Source organism: Oryzias latipes, chromosome 9, assembly GCF_053564925.1.
Source record: "Oryzias latipes strain Hd-rR chromosome 9, Olatipes_Hd-rR_3.1".
Lineage (NCBI taxonomy): Eukaryota > Metazoa > Chordata > Actinopteri > Beloniformes > Adrianichthyidae > Oryzias > Oryzias latipes.
In genome coordinates this window covers 3,625,654-3,642,974 of record NC_136245.1, presented here as the reverse complement: position 1 = coordinate 3,642,974, position 17,321 = coordinate 3,625,654, and the positions used below count along the sequence as shown (strand labels likewise).

At 41.1% G+C, this 17,321-nt stretch overlaps 1 protein-coding gene across 1 annotated transcript; it reads left to right on the top strand.

Moving 5' to 3' along the window:
• Positions 1-297: 297 nt before the first annotated feature.
• On the top strand, positions 298-13,339 carry LOC110014464 (polyunsaturated fatty acid lipoxygenase ALOX8-like). Its single transcript, XM_023958629.2, has 14 exons — positions 298-628; positions 2,211-2,409; positions 2,499-2,580; positions 7,762-7,884; positions 7,966-8,069; positions 8,514-8,680; positions 8,774-8,917; positions 10,077-10,280; positions 10,352-10,438; positions 10,517-10,686; positions 11,870-11,991; positions 12,100-12,200; positions 12,328-12,498; positions 12,724-13,339. The coding sequence occupies exons 1-14, from the start codon at positions 356-358 to the stop codon at positions 12,901-12,903; spliced, it is 2,127 nt and encodes a 708-aa protein (XP_023814397.2). The 5' UTR covers positions 298-355; the 3' UTR covers positions 12,904-13,339.
• Positions 13,340-17,321: the final 3,982 nt, after the last annotated feature.

Genomic DNA, 17,321 nt, shown 5'->3' with positions numbered 1-17,321 from the left:
TGTTTCTGCACAGCTCACCACTCTGACTTCTCATTTGGACTGATGAAAGTGTTTTTGTATCAGCCCCGTGCTGAGGATCACATGTGTGTGCTTTTACTTTTTAAATGATTGCTCAGAATTGTAATCTGACCATACAGCTGGTCTAACCACAGCCTGTGATTTATAGAGCCACCTGTGCTGGTATCAACCCCTACACCACATTTCTGACCACGAGGAGTTATCACAAGGCCTTGGTTATGATCATTTGTTTCATACATGACACTTTCGTAGTTCAACAACAGAGTAGCACACTACCAACAGACACAGCAGGGCGGGATTTCTACGCATCATGGGGTCCTTATAAACCACTCAAAGGATGGAGCAAAAAGCATCTCAGTTGCTGCCTGATCCAGCTACCATGAAGGGGGCTTTGTTGACCTGGTTTTGGTGTTTTCTTAATGGCTTTCTTTCAGTCAGGATTGCTGCGCTGAGGGGAAACATGAAGGCAGAGTATCAAGTGACTGTTTACACCCAGGACATGGCCTATGCTGGCACCAAGGATGATGTGTACATCACTCTGGTGGGTAAACGGGGGAGCAGCCAACATGGGAAGCTGGGAAGAAACAAGTTTTTCTTCCATAGAGGGGATGTAAGTATTGATCATATGAGCCACACCTGCTACTGCACTGCTGCAAATAACCAATAGTGTAAAGAATGAGGCTTCTGGAAGATCCAAATAGAGAAGACAGAGGCTTGTGGGTAATTATTGCTGAACAAGTAAAACAAGACAAAGCCGTGAAAAATATGAATTAAAATGATAAAAGAAGGGACGAGAAATCTGTTGTGATCTACTGTGCTGCCAGACTTCCAGCAGCTGTTTCAATCTGGTCTCTTCTTCTTCTGCTTCGTCCCTTCAATCCCAATGGCCTGACTCTTCACTGTGCAAACAGGAGGACCTTGTACAATAACTGTGTGAACCTTTTGACAGAACTAAGTTGCAGAACCAACTTCCCAGTGCATGGACTTAGAAACTGCTGAGGGGTGTGGGGGGTGGACTGCATTGGAGAGTTCATAACCACGCTCCTCTGAGGAAGAGAAATAGTGACCTCCAGTGGAAGATCTTACATCATTTTTTAACAATAATCTATTTTATCTCAGTTTTGAACCCCAGGGTTTCTGGCTCCTGCCCTTTTTGTGACCTTAGAGAGACAGTTTTTCATGTTTTGAGTGTGAGAGGCTTTCTGGCGTCTTTTTAATTGTGATTTTTATTTTTTACCATTCATTGTTTTATTTATGTGTCAGGGTAAAAGATGCTGGAGTTGTCTTTCTTTAAACTGTTGGGTCGTTTGTCCTGTTTTGAAAAATCGTGGGTGTTTAGGAATGTTCTTTGCTATGGTGTCTGATGGTGAATTGTGTTTGGCTACTATTTTGAGTAACGGATTATTGTTCTTGCTATTTGTATTTCCCAGTTATCAACGATGTTTTAAAAAAAATCAAAACTTTTGGTTCTATGGCGCTTGGCACACAACTTTTAGGTATATGCAGTGTGGATCAAGAGTTTTATTTATACCCATTTATTTTTATTGTCATTTCATCCTCTGTTATTTTAACATATTTTTTTCTCTTTTAATCTGATCTGTTGCCACACTCTGCTCCCTCTTCATCAGCTTCATTACCCTCTCTTGTTCTGAGCTGCACATTCTCATCTGATACTTTCTGATTCTCTGCTAGTTTGTTGTAGACCAGATTATGTCATGTTGTGTTACCTTTCTGTTCCTAAATCTATTTTTCTATTTTTGGACCTTGAGTTACCTGAAGATTTACTGACTGTTCTGACCTTCTCCATATAACTCTGTTTGGATGAACCCTTTGGACTGTTGGCTGGGTTTTTCTCTCAATGCACCCAGATCAACATACTGTAGCTCTTCATCCTTAGTTCTCTGAAATACAAACCTTCCTGAATGTCTACAAATTAACTGTGTATACCACTCCTGAGTTTCTGCCTTTCTTGGGTTGTTCATCTTCAGACATTAGTGACCTGTATGCACTTATAAAATAGGCTCTGTGAGAGCTAAACATACACACACACACAAGTACAGCATGGTGATCTGAAGCATGAGTGACAATAAAATAAAATAAAAAAAGAAGTGAATCCATTGGAGATGCAGCTTCATTCAGCTGACTTCAGTTACTTGGGATGATGTTCTGAAAGCGTTTTCTCCTAAATCCAGGCGTCCACCTTCACTGTGACCTGCTCTGCAGACCTCGGAGAGCTGCTGCTGATCCATCTTGAAAAACGTGGGCTTGTAATCAAAGACAGTTGGCTCCCTGCAAAAGTGGAGGTGAGGTCTTCTAATGGAAAGCTCTACGTGTTTCCCATCTACCATTGGTTAAAAGGAAACAAGAAGCACTTCTTCAGGGAGGGGGCAGGTCTGTTCCTCTCACATGTACTTTGCTGTCCACATGCTGTCCTCCAGAATGATCTGACCTGCTTCTGGGCTTTTCTTCTCTCCTCTCAGCTGTGCTGGACTTCCAGGAGACGAACCCTCAGGTGATCAAGACGCGGAGGAATGAGCTGAAGAATCAGAAGAATCTCTACAGGTCAGAGTTCAGATCTTAAAGATGTTCTTTATGGTGATGCTCCATCATGATCTTAACTCTGACTAGTTTTTAGTTAATTTATTCATGGTGTTCTAACTCATCCGTGCTTTGAGTTGTTTCAACCATTCTAGTATTGAAATGTTTTTGATACTTTATGATAATTTTATGCTCATCACAAAAATGAAGGTCTCATTGTGCCGGTCCCAAGTCTGGATAAATACAGAGGGTTGTTTTAGAAAAGGCATCCAACATGGAGTCTTTGTTTAGCTATAAAGGCAAATGAGACCAAACATATCCATACCGGACCAGTCGAGGCCTGGGTAAACAATGATCGCCATCAGTGCTGTTCACCGATAAGGTGCCGTTGGAAATTGGACTACAGTTGGTTGAAAAAAGAGAAGAGGAAGGTACATTCATAGGAAAAGACCAGGTAGAAATGTAGCAAAGCCAGAAGTTTATGAGCAGGGTTTAAATTGTTCTATCATGGTGGAGATGAGAAGAGAAATGGAATAGGAGTTATCTTAAAGGAGTTTGTTAGGAATATTGTGGAGGTAAAAAGAGAGTCAGATGGAGTGATGAGTCTGAAGATAGAAATCGAAGGTGTGATGTTTGTTGTTAGTGGGTATGCCTTACTGGTGAGATGTGACATGGAGGAGAAGGAAAAATTCTGGTTGGACTTTATTGATGATGAGCATCCCTAGAAGTGATTTTAATGGACCTGTTGGTGCAGGAAACAGAGGTGATGGGCAGGTTTTGTATCCAGGGAAGAAACATAGAAGATGGTGGTTGATTTGCAAAAAAATAGATATGACTGTAGTGAACACATTCTTTGAGAAGAGGCAGGAACATAGGGTGACCTATAAGAGTGGAGGTAGAAGCACACAGATAGATTACATCATGTGTAGAGGGTGTAATGTGAAGGAGATCAGTGACGGCAAAGTAGAGGAACATGAGAGTGTTTCCAGACAGTAGAGGATGGTGGTGTGTAGGAGGACTCTGGTAATGAAGAATATGGAGAAAGAAAAGTGAAAAGGAAGAGAAGAGGACAAACTGGTGGAAGCTGAAAAAGAAAGACAGTTGCATGACTTTTAAGAAGCAGTTGAAACAGGCTCTGGGTGGTCAGGAGATACTTCCAGATGACTGGATAACTGCAGCTAATTTGATCAGGGAGGCAAGTGGGAGTGTACTTGGTGTGTCATCAGGGAAGAAAGTTGATATGGAGACTTGAAGGTAGAATGAGGAGGTGCAGGAGCGTATACTAACTAAGAAAAAATGGGGCACTGAAAGGACTGAGGAGAGTAGACAGCAGCGTAAGGTGAAAGTGGAGGTATCAAAGGCTACACAAAGGGCTTATGATGACTTGTATGCTAGGTTGGGTAGTAAAGAGGCAGAGTGTGCCCGATACAGATTAGAGAGACCGACATGGGAAAGACATGAAGGAGGTTAGGGGGATTAAGGATAGGGATGATAATGTATTGACACATATTATTAGTGTAAAGATGGAAAGAATACTTTGAAGAGTTAAGGAATTAAGAAAATCAGAAAGAACAAAGAATAGAAGATGCAACTGTTGTGGAGCAGGAAGTAACAAAAATTATTAAGGATGGAGTGAGGGTTCATTGGAGAGGATGATGAGTGGAAAGACACTTGGTCCTGATGAGATACCTGTGGAAGGATGTAAGTGTCTAGGAGAGATGGCTGTGGAGTTTTTGACTGGGTTGTTCAACAGGATGTTAGGTGGTGAGAATATGCTTGAGGAATGGAAGAGAAACGTGATGGTGTCCATTTTTAAGAACATGGGAGAGTTGTGGAAACAACAGAGGGCTAAAGCTGATGACCCATCCAATGAAGTTATGGAAAGTTGAAGCTAGAATAAGAGCAGAAGTGAACATTTGTGAGCAGCAGTATGGTTTCATGCCAAGAAAGAGCACTATAGATGCAATATTTTTTTTAAGGATGTTGATAAAGAAGGTCAGAGAAAGCTGTACTGTGGTAATGTATGAAAAAGTCTGGAGTGACAGAAAAGTATGTTAGAGTAGTGCAGGATATTTACGAGGGCTACAGGACAGGGGTATGGAGTGCTGTAGGGGTGACAGAGGAGTTAAAGGTAGAGGTGGGATTACATCATGGATCATCTCTGAGCCCCTTCCTGTTTGCAATGGTGATAGACAGGCTGACAGAGGAGGTTAGACAGGAATCACTGTGATGTTTTGATGTTTACAGACGATGTTGTGATTTGCAACAAGAGCTGGAAACAGGTGGAGGAAAAGCTAGAGAAAGGAGAGGAATGAAGGATAGTTGCAGCAAGATGGGGTCCCATTATCTGTCACACACCTATGTGTGCGAAATTTGTTCTCCGCATTTCACCCATCTCCTGGCGGAGCAGTGAGCTGCAGACACAGCCGTGCTCGGGAACCATTTGGTGGCTTAACCACCCAATCCAACCCCTTAATACTGAGTGTCAAGCAGGGATGACTCTGTCTGGATTTGAACTCACGACCTTCCAGTCACAGGGCGGACACTCTTTCACAAGCCCACTGCGCTGGTTCAAGTATATGTGTGTGAATGAGAGGGACACAAGTGGAAAAGATAAAGAAGGTGGAGACTGTGAATGTGGGCAGGCATCCTCAACATTAGTCCTGGTAAAACACAGTCTCAGTCCTGTGATGAGATTGATGCCTAGCAAGGTGGTACCAGAGCCCACAGTGAAAAGTAACATCATAATCATGTGCCACTGTGACAGGAAGATATGCTAGAGTTATAGGAGAGCGAGAGTATGTAACATCTGGAGACTGCATAGCATCACTTAGAAAAATTTCTTTCATACCCAAATCTGGATATATAATAAAAATAGATAAACCAGAGTCCACAGTAAACTGGATGGGTGCTGAGATAGAAGCAGTTGTAATGGTAACTGTGAGATGTCTGTCAGATGAGTCAGAATTACTTTAAAACAGGATTTGGACCTTCACTATTTGCACAGCATTAACAGAGCGAGTCTGTGTTAAGCAGCATACACAGGCAACATAACCCGCCTTCTGACAGCTCTGTCTGACAGCTAGCCGCAGCACTCAGGCATTTCAGGCTGTTTGTAAGATGTTTATCATAAGTTGAAGCAGAAGTAGAATTGCAGACAGCAGGGGCAGGTGTTGTCTTTTGGGGTACCTTTTGAAACTGTCTCCAGTCAACTGTTGGTCTCTTCTGAACAGCCACAACAGGAACCATCAGGGTGAAAGTTGAAAATGACCTGGCTTGCTCCGTAGCTGCTTCTTCTTGAGTCGCCATAGTAACGGCTTTGTGCAGCGTCAGATACATGTTCAAGTAGTTGGTTCCCAATCATTTCATCCTGCTTATCATCAAAGCCACATGTTGCAGCTCAATCTCTTAAAGTGACTACATACTGCAAGTTGGATTCAGTCGGAGCTTGGGCACATTTTCTGAAAACGGTGCTCGGCAAAGTCATTCCGCCTACGTTTGAAGTGAGCTTTCAAAGCCTTCATGCCATCTTTCATAGTAGTACCTTGATCTGGAAGTGTGTAAAACAGCCACTGACCTTGTGTCTTTGGAAAATATAGAAGAAGAGTTTTTTTCCTCTCCTGCAGTCGTTTGTCAGCTGACTAAGTAAGTGATTTAGGAACATTCTCTTCCAAGTATCCAGCGGTATGCTTGGAGGTGTTAAGAATAAGACGGTGTATTTGATTTGATTTGATTTGAAATGGTTTATTTCAAGCAATTAAGTAGAAATAATACACAACGGCAATATAAACATCAGTTATACATTCAAACAGTAACTAATCAAACTTAGGATAATTAGACATATTAATAAATATTGCTTGAAAGGGAGTGGGAGGAAGCGAACTTATATAATCCCACCCCGATTATACTGTAACCATTTTATTACATGATTTATCAATATCCGGTTCCCAGTTTTTATCAGACAGAATTAAAAATCATAAGATATCGATAAAGCACATGACAAAGATGAATTACTTGTCTTCGTATTCCTGGGGTTTTTTCGGGGGCATGGTCAGCTCTCTTTTTTGAAAATCAACCTTTTAAGTAATTTGAAGATAGTTGTATTGAGAGGCACGCCACGCGTCCTGCCGTGTAACCCGGAACCGGATCGTATCTTTACACATAAAACTTAAGTCTTTACAAACACAGTCACATGTAGACAGGACAGGTGATACTTATTTTCCTCTTCTCTTGCACTCAGTCTTATCTGGACACCTTCTGGTTACATCAGAACACAACGGAATAATGTGGCCTGAAGCCGGGGCATAGAGACAACACTGATTTGATTGTTGCCATCTTCCAAATAAAAGCTTTTTCAACATGTACTACTGAGTGGTTGTTGGTGACCATCCTCCTTGTGTTTTTGTATGAGTTTGTGTGTGTATGTTGTGTAATGGAATTTAGTGTGCAGATACTGAAAAATACACTCAGAAGCAATTATAACTTGGTGAGCGGCAGTTTGGATGGACTACTATGTGTAGAAAGTGGTGTCGAGATGGAGTGTAGACATGTACCACAACCCTTGCAGTAGCTTCCATTGCCCAGTAGTCCAATTCCAAGGTGTCCCCTAGGCTGACTCTCTCCCAATACACCCTGAGGAAATGTCTTGCAGGAAAGTAGGGCAGTTTGGAACAAACTTCCAGACTTTTCCTAAAGCTTAAAGCACCAGGCTCCTCACCTAGGTGAATTTAGCAGAGGTGTTGCAGGGTACAGATCCCACAGGCCCAGTCACCCCACTATGTTAATATTATGTCCCAGAAACAGACCAGAGCCCCCTCCTCTAAGCCTCCAGTAAGAGATTGGGTGGCATTAACAAATCCGAAAGACCAGAGTTGTCTGTGTGGATCTTCTTGAGAGATCCAGTCAACTCCAGTCAGTCAAACACCTCAGATCTCCTTTACATCGCATCACCATACAACATCTAACCCAGGAATAAACCGGTGGCCCAAAACTGGCACAACAAAACTCCACAAGAACAACACGTGCATCCATAGCTCTCATGGGCACACAAAAGCCCAATATTGTCTATCAAAATTGCCGTCAAATGTAACCTTTAAAACTGAAGAGATCACACTGAAGCAGTCTGTTGGACGTGTCCAGGTCCCACTGGGATCAGAACTGCTCACAGTTGGCTCCCTCTGCTCTCTACTGTTCTGTTCTGCTCAGGTGGGCCGTTTACAAAGAGGGAACTCCCCTCTGCATGAAGGCAAATACCCTGATGTCTCTGCCCCTGGATGACCGCTACCCCTTCACAAGGGACCTGGAGTTCAGCTTCACAGCAGTGGCAGCGTAGGTGTCTGTTTCCTGATGGTTGGACATGTCAGAGTGACTTTGAGCTCAGGAAATGACTGTGCTGTTCTTGCTCTGCAGGCTGGCAAAGCTGGGTTTGAAGGCGTTGTCTCGTTGTATAGACAAGTGGAACAGCATGAGCGACATCGAAAAGCTGTACAAAAGTCACGTGACCTCTACATCTGGTACTGTCATTCATTCAAAAACAAAAGAAAAAAAGAAGAAATGAACGATCCATGTTTTCCAAAGGTTTCGTTGTGTGCACAATACCTTCCCTTCAGCATGTGGCAAGAACATCTTTGAATGTCCCAGTGTAAAATAAACCTTTTTTTACTCCAACAAAACAACATATTTATAGGAAAAAATGTTTAATTTTCCAGGAAACATATTTTATTCAAGAAAAAGTTACAGCAACAAAATAATCCCAGTTAAAGAAAATTTTACCAAGACTTGAACGAGATCATTTTTTCATCATTATTGCTATTTTGTTGTTATTACTACTGAGTAAAACACATATTGAAAGAGTGAAACACAACTGCAAACTTTTTTATCCAAAAGAATTTTCTTTGTTATACAAAGAAAGAGCTTTTCTGCTGAGACAGCTGTGTGAAACAGATTTGTTTTGTCAGATTACGTCATGAAGCACTGGAGGGAGGACGCCTTCTTTGGCTACCAGTTTCTAAATGGAGTGAACCCGATGATGATCCGACGCTGCAAAACTCTCCCATCAAAGTTTCCTGTCCCCTCGAACATGATCTTTGGCAAGTCTTGGCTTACTCTGAGGACTGAAATGAAGGTAACAAGCTCCTGACACGCAGCAGACAGATTCTTCTCTGGTTTCTACATGAACGTAGTGCTAAAATCAACCTCCTCTTCCCATTCACGACAGAAAGGAAACATCTATCTGTCCGACTACAACATTCTGGATGGGGTGGAAACAAACACCATAAATGGGAGGAAGCAGTTTCTAGCTGCTCCGTTGGTTTTGTTCCACAAGAACAAGTACAATGAGATGATGCCAATTGCCATTCAGGTGAGTAGAAGCTTCAGGAAGTATTTCCTCACAAAGAGTCAAGAACACACCAGCAGGCAAAGTTCTAGTCATCCTTATTACTGGTTCCTTATTTTAAGCCTAAAGCCTAAAAAACCTTGAGAAGTTTGTCAGAATCCAATTCACCTCGTTTCTATTCATTTGATTCAAATGTCACCAGTAAGTCTCAACGTACTACACAAAACTAAAGACATTTTTAAAATAAATAAGTTTCAAACATTTCACCTTACATCTATCTAATTTAGTCTAGATCATTCCAATTAGGCCATATTTTCAGAACTGTGTTAAAATAAGGGCCTGTAATAATGTCTAACAGAAAACACTGAGTTTGGGGTGCATTTTACACTCATAACACTGTTTAAAAGGACAGATAAAAACCTACAGAAGAACCAGATTCAGTAAGCTGACCTTCTAACCACCTGAGGTCAGACAGGACAAGGAATGCATAAAAGCATGGACATCTTCTGTGAGACAAACAAATAAGTTAGTAGCTACAGCACTAAGAGGACAAGAAAAAGAAAACACCCCATACAAAGGTAAAAATGACCAGTTTTTTCCAAAGACAACCCCTATCACTACAAGCATCATGAAGGAATGAATGACCACTCATGGAGAAAGAGAGTGATAACAAAAGAAAAAACAAGTCATTGGAAATAATACAATAGGATTTTCTGGATTCCTTTTTTTTACAGTCTGGCTCTTTCAATTTGTGGCGCTATCTGCAGCGGCCTTAGCATTTGCCTATATTGTGTAATAGTCCACTGAACACATTGGCTAAAGTCTCCTTTATTTCCTAAGTAGATTGATGTATTTTGGAGTACAGGATTTTGTACAAGGGTTATCCTGCTGAGCTTTACCTTTTCACTATGCTGTCATCTGTTGGGTCAAGGCAGCAAAAACCAGGACAGAAAAATACCAAACAAACTGGTCAAATGAGACAGGTCTGTCCTGTGTTTTTCATAGAGTCTGTGGACTCTGCGTTTAGTCAACAAAAAGTTCCAAAAATAAATGGATGAGAATGAAACCAGACTGATGTCCGACATCTTTGTTGTGAAGATAACCTGAGACTTCTCTGACAGGACCAGGAGTCAGATCCTCCATGGATTTAATCATCACATGACACTTGTTGATTTCTCTGCAGCTAAAACAGAAACCAGGAAAGGACAACCCCATCTTCTTCCCCACGGATTCAGAGTATGACTGGCTGTTGGCAAAGACGTATGTGAAGAGCGCAGACTTCAACCTGCATGAGCTCAACTTTCACCTGCTGCGCACTCACCTGCTGGCTGAGGTGTTTGCGGTTTCTCTGCAGCGCAACCTTCCCAGAGTTCACCCTGTCTTCAAGGTACCTGAAGCTGATCCGTCACAATGTTGATGTACTCTTTCTGGGTCTTCACCACTCTGTCTCCCTTTCAGCTCCTTATCCGTCACACACGCTACACCTTGCAGATCAATTTCTTGGCTCGAAACTTGCTCATCTCAAAGATTGGAACTGTTACCCTGGTGAGGGAACTTCAGAAGATTTCTTCAGTATTTGTGGATCATCTGAAGTCTCTAAATTTGCTTTAATTGCCTGTTTAGTACACAGCATCTGGTGGAAAAGGCATACTGACCCTCTTGGACAGGAGTGTCTCCTCCATGACCTACAGATCCCTCTGCATACCTGATGACATCGCTGATCGCGGCCTGGAAGATGTGCCCAACTTCTACTACAGGGACGATGGGCTGAAGCTGTGGAACATCATGCACAGGTTGGTAGTTTCTATGCTTTAATTTTTACTTTAGCTATAGTCATATGTACCACCACTGACCCGTACGTGTCTCCCGGGTTTTTGGGTTGTCCAGACCCAAAGAAGTTTGTAGCGAGGAATGGCAGCCTCTTAAAAGGAGCACAGATTCCCTTATACCCGTACGGGCATCTCAAGAGAAGTCATAAAAATGTAATGTACGATTGTCATGCGTCTGGTAAATGTATTTTGTATATTTGTGAGGCTTTTGGAAGATGGACACACTCATGTTGAATGAGTGATGCTACCATACAGTATTCCTACACCACACGCATCAGGCGGGTTCTTGAATGTTCACTCAAACTCCTTTCTGTCTCATTTCTATTTGTCTGGCTGGCTGCATGCAAGGAGCCTATAAGGATTATGCATTTGTCACGTAAACACAACTCATGAGATGGCTATTCATGTAGATGTGACTTCCCTTTAGTTTTACTCCATGCTTCAATAAAACTAGTTTGTGTTATTGTGTTGTGGATTTATTCCACTCCCTTCTTCTGGGAGAATCCTGAGAAATGCCTTTACGCTTGAGAAAAGCCTTCACCTACTGGTCAGCAGAGCTCCTCTCCTCTTCATCATTGTTGGCATTAGTTGCATGCACATTTGGTTACCAAGCAATTGATTTTGGAGTGTTGATCCAAGTTGTCCACTCATTCATTCATTCATTAATGCAGTCATTTCTCTTCTTCCGTTGTGACCATTTTGGAGTCATGGGGCTGCTGGAGCCTATCCTGGCCACTTGTAGGTGGAGACAGGGGACATCCTGGACAGGTCGCCAGCCTGTCGAAGTTGTCCACTAATTTCTCAAGTATATCAATCTTGTGTCTACTTGATCATTCAGGACTCAAAGTTTCTTTATTTCTTCCCTCCATCAGTTGTTTCTGTTGGATCTTAATGACTGTCCTCAGCCAAGAAATTGTGATTTTGTTCTGCCTTTGCATTCATTAATCACTTAGCTTTTCTTCTGGGCCTTGGTCAAATCGCTTTTTTCAATACATTTGCTATAAATTATGTTTTAAGACACTGCTAAGTCTTAAAGTCTCGCCACTGTTGCATTGACCTGACACTGGACATAACTGAAATACAACTTAAATAACTCAACACAAAATTTAAGTAAAGGTGTTTGGTTTGGTTTGTGTTCTTCTCCAAGGTTTGTTCACGACATCCTCAGCTTCTACTACAAGAACGATGGCATGGTCCAGAATGATGCTGAGCTGCAGAACTGGATTCAGGAGATCTTTGAAAATGGCTTTCTGAGACGCAGTGAGACCGGTGGGTGAATTTTATAAAGTTGGAGATAAATACATTCCAGGAACATCAGATAATGGTTGATCTCATCTTAACCGCTGTAAGTGAAAATGTTTCCCTCCTAATCCTCAGGAATCCCACAGAAGTTTACCACTGTGGCTGAGCTGGTCAAGTTTGTTACCATGGTGATGTTCACCTGCTCTGCACAGCATGCTGCTGTGAACACTGGACAGGTGAGTCTGTTTGTTTAACTTAAATATTTAATAGAATAATGGAGAAGTCTTTTCTTTACCCATTAAAATGTCCTATTTCTTGCAATAAATCATTGTCACTACTGATTCAAACATTTCTTCCCTGAAGTATGACCTTTATGGCTGGATGCCCAATGGCCCCTCCACCATGCAGGAACCCCCTCCAACCCAGAAGGGTAAAGCAGATGAAGCCAGCTTCCTGTCCACTCTACCGGATGTTCAGACTACAGTAAACATTATGGCTACCGTCTGGTTGCTCAGTATGGAGGCCTCTGACGCGGTAAGAGAACAGGGGTTTTGACAGCATCTTTATTCTCTGAACCCTGATGACTTCAATCATTGTTACCGTGGTGACACTCCTGTACCACCATGTTCTGCTGAAGAGACTTTGGGATTTAATTCCAACAATCTAACATGTGTTTATCTCTAAAACATTTGTGCAGATCTAGTTTTCTTAATGCTCCTGATAGAAATGTGTGACTGAAAATGTCTGTTTTCTCCACAGCAATACCTTCATGAGTTTGTAGAGGATCATTTCATTGAGGACTTTCCCAACCACAAGGTCACCGTGTTCCAGCGAGAACTCAAGAAACTAAGCAAAGAAATCCAGAAAAGAAACAGGGATCTGGAGCTGCCATACACCTATCTGGATCCGAAGCTGGTGGAGAACAGTGTAGCCATTTGAACCCTGCTGAGGGTCCACTTTCAGCAAAATCCTCCAACGTCAAACCCAGACTTATGCTATGTTATTTATTTTATTATATCAGTTTATTCTCTTCTTTTGGGGGAGCGGTGAGCTGCAGCCAAACTGCGCACGGAAGGCAGTAGAGTTAAGGGTCTTGCCTAAGGGCCCTCACTGGGGGATGTTAATTGCTCGCAATATGGTAATTGCCCCAGTATCATTGTTCATTCCCCTCCAGGGGGAGGGGACTCGAATCCAGATTTTCTGCGTGGTAGTCTGTCACCTTACCAACCAAACTACCCAGCCGCCATGCATCCATACTCGTTTTGATTCAAAGTCTAACTTTGAGACACTTTAATGATATGACATACAGTCATTCAAAGCAAAACATAAAATAACAAGAATACCTGTTGGACTTTATTAACATCCACCGTAGAACACGTACACCCTTTACATTGAGGCAGAACAACTGACTTCCTCACTTTGTGTCTTTTCAGTGCGGCTTTAAGTCAGTTCCAAGCACTAAATAAACAACAGACAAACGTGAAATGTTACATGGAAAGTGAGGACATGTAATTAAAATGTCTACAATGTATCGAAACATTTGAATAAAGCAATAAATATCTACACAATCATCCAGTTTGCAGAAGTTGAGCAATGTGTCGTGAGGCAGAGCTCAGTGCTGCCTCACCTTGCAGCCTATGCTGTTATTCTACAGGAAATATGCAAAATACAGACAAAAATAGTTCAAATGATTTAAATCGTACAAAAAACTTTATTTATGGAACAGATTAGTGGACGTCTTTTATGGTGGCGGGTGATGCTACCTTTCTTGACAGCACCTCCCTGGTTGACTCAACATTGAAACTAGACGTCGCTGTGTCATTCGGTGTGAATGCAGCTTTGGTCTGATCTCTTTCATTTATTGAGAAATCAGCAGGGAAGTGTCTTTTGCTTTATATTGCTTTTTTTATGTCACTTATTTATACTTTTGTTGTGACCTTATATCTGCTGTTTTGGTATTATTGCCTTATGAGCTTGTATTTGTTTGACTGAGGTCATTTCAATGCACCATTCAAATTAATAAAACCTAAATTTAACAACCATTAATGCTGTGACTTTCTTTCTTACACATATTGTCACATCTTTTATTGCTATAATAATTTTTCTCTGAATCTAATTAATACTGCTTTGGTTTTTATTCTTACTGATAAAAAAATAAAAGGTCCAGTGACGGAATCAACTAAGAAACTGTGCTGAAATCTTTCTTCTTGAACTGCACCCCCCACCCACAGGATCCTTCCAGCTTCCATTAATAAAGGATGTTATATTATGCTCATGGCCCGTGGATGAACAAGCATGAGCATGACTGCATCCGATTCTCATTAAACCTTTTAAGTACCATGTGCCTTCAGGACAAACTCTGACAGAAGCAGGAACGGCCTGCTCTTCATTCTTCTTGGGGTTGCCAAAAAGTTCAAAGTAAATTATTTGGGTTTTGTAGTGCAGTCATTCAAATTGACTCTAAACTTTTCTTGAATGGAAAGAAAAAAAACGTATCCCTCCACTGACGGTCGATTTAACTGTGTTTGCAAAGACAAGGAGAGTGACTTTTTTAAAATAAACTAACCAGAAAAGCTGCAATTAGTTCTGACCAACAATAGAACAGATTGTCTACTGCAGGGCTGGCCAAGCTGGTCCTTTTAGAACCTCAATCTAGCCTGGTTCCAGCTCTCCTGGAATGTTTGATGCAGACTACCCAAAACTGGTGTGTTCAGCCAATCAGGATGTGGAATCACTTGAGTCAGCCAATCAGATGGTCAATAAAAAGGCTGGGGGGGGTATTCGGTCATTCCCGGTCTGGCCGCTGGAACACTTCAGAAATAGACGAGGGACGGCCAAGATGACGTCTGCGTAGGTACGTACCTTCTGAGCTCCTGCAAAAGTTATCAGACATTTCATCCAAAAGACCAAGAAAACAGCTCAAAATTTTTCTGGAAGAGACCAACGGACATGGAAGCTTTTCCCTCCTCTTCTTCCTAAAACTCCAAGTAGGCCCCCAGCTGCAAAAAAAGCTTTGCTGGCAGCTGGACAAAGCTCTTCTGATTCAAATGAAGTCATTGCTGTTTTATCTGAGCTGATAAACAAGCGAGCCGACTCATTGGAAATGCGTGCAGATTCATTGGAAAGGCTAATAAATGACAACTCAAAGAAGATAGATGAAAACACGCTGAAGATTGAAGGCATAAGGAGAAGCTTAGAATTTGCATGCAACGAAATAAAAGACACGCAAAAGTCTTTGAAAGATGTTGACCAACGTTTGAAGAATGAAGAAAAAACCGTGGCAGCTCTTCAGGCCCAGGTTCTGGAACTGGAGTCATATTCAAGGAGGTGGAACTTGAAACTCTTTGGTGTCACTGAAAGCCCTGATGAAGATGTGAAAGCCAAGGTCACTGAGATATGTCAGAGCATCGTTGTAGAAGACTTGCAGCAGGTTTTTTCTGCCATTGATGTTACGCATCGCCTTGGGAAACCCAATCCAAGCAACACGAGGATCTTTCCACAGCTGTCAGAGAAGCCCGGCTGAAAGTGTGGCCCCTAATCCAAAAAGCCAGAGAGGAGGGAAAACGAGCTTACTTTGTGGGCAGCAGAGCCTTCATCAACGGTCAAGAAGTCAAGTGATCAGGTCACTGGTGGTTATGTCTCTGACATTGTTGCCAACTCACTAAAAACTGAAACAGGATGGATCTGACTGAACTTCTAACTTACCGAGGCCCACTTGGAAACACAAAACCTGAATATTCTGATGTGGGCTTAGTTCAGTTTTTCCTCTTTCGGGAATGTTTTGAATACCTTCAGTATTCACAAAATATTGTTGAGCTATTGTGTTTGACACATTTACTAATGTGCAGGTTAAGCTCAGAGAATACGTTTCTTTTCTTAGTGTTTGAGAGTACTTTTTCTTGTTCTAAATATTTCATTGTCTATGGTTTCCCTCAACGCCAGGGGGTTGAGAAGTAATATCAAACGAAAAGATATATTTTTATTTCTTAAGCAGCTGAATGCAGATCTTTTATTTTGTCAGGAATCTCATTCTGTTTGTTCTGATGTAAATTTCTGGAAAACACAGTGGGGGAATGATTCATGGTTTTCTCATCACTCTGAAAAATCAGCAGGAGTTTTAACCCTAAAACATAAATTTAACGGGAATGTTCTGCATACAGAATCTGATGCTAAAGGTCACTTTGTTGGGCAAGTTATTGATTACAATAATAATATCATAATTATTTTCAAAATATACGGCTACAACTCGAACACAGAAAATAAACAACTATTTCTTATAATTGAGAGTACATTGAAAAAATGGCTTCAGAAATTTCCAAACTCTGCAATTATTGTGGGGGGAGATTTTAATATGACTTCAAACCCTCAAATTGATCGGATGCCACCCTCGAATCATAATCGCAAAAATATATTTTTCGAATCTTTTATGGAACAGTTTAAACTGGTCGATATCTGGAGACTCAAACATCCTAATATACCATCTTTTACATGGAGTAATAAATCTAGAACAGCCCTCTCTCCATTAGACTTTTGGTTAATTTCTAGTGATTTACAAGATAAGGATATTTCAGTCAATGTCTTACCGTGTCCACTTAGTGACCATCAAGCTGTCCGTATAGATATTGTTATGTGTCCCTCACAAAATGTCAGTAAATCTCATTATTGGAAATTAAACAACTCGCTGCTCAAAATTACAGGAGTGCAAACAAAAATTAACGATCTTCTTTCAACATTTTTTAATAAAGCCAAATTGGAGAACTCTTTCTCAGTTAATTGGGAGTTGTTTAAATATGAATCAGCCAAGTTTTTAAGAACATTTGGTGGCAATTTAGCTAAACTAAGAAAGCAACAAGAGCATGACTTAATCACAGGCATCTCAGTACTATCACAAAAACCTCCAGACAGCTTGTCAGATGAGCAGAAACTACAAATGATCAAACTACAGGAAGACTTGGATCAAGTTTATAAAAGAAAAGCAGAAGGAGCCTTCATTAGATCCAGAAAACAATGGCTTAAGGAGAACAAAACTCCTCTTATTTTTTTTAAATGGAGAAGCATCAAAGACAAATAAACACTATTAACGAGTTAAAAATTAATGACATAAATTGTAGTGATGCTAAAATAATCTCCAACTATTGTTCATCATTTTATAAGAATCTGTATTCATCACAATATTCTGAAATAGAAGCTGAGATCTTTCTGAATTCTTTAAACAGTACCAGAACAATTAAAGACTCTGAGAAAGAACTTTGTGATGATCCAGTAAGTCTTTGAGAAGTCTGTGACTGCATCAAGATGTTAAAACCAAATAAATCTCCAGGAACTGATGGATTCACTTCTGAATTTTATACTTTATT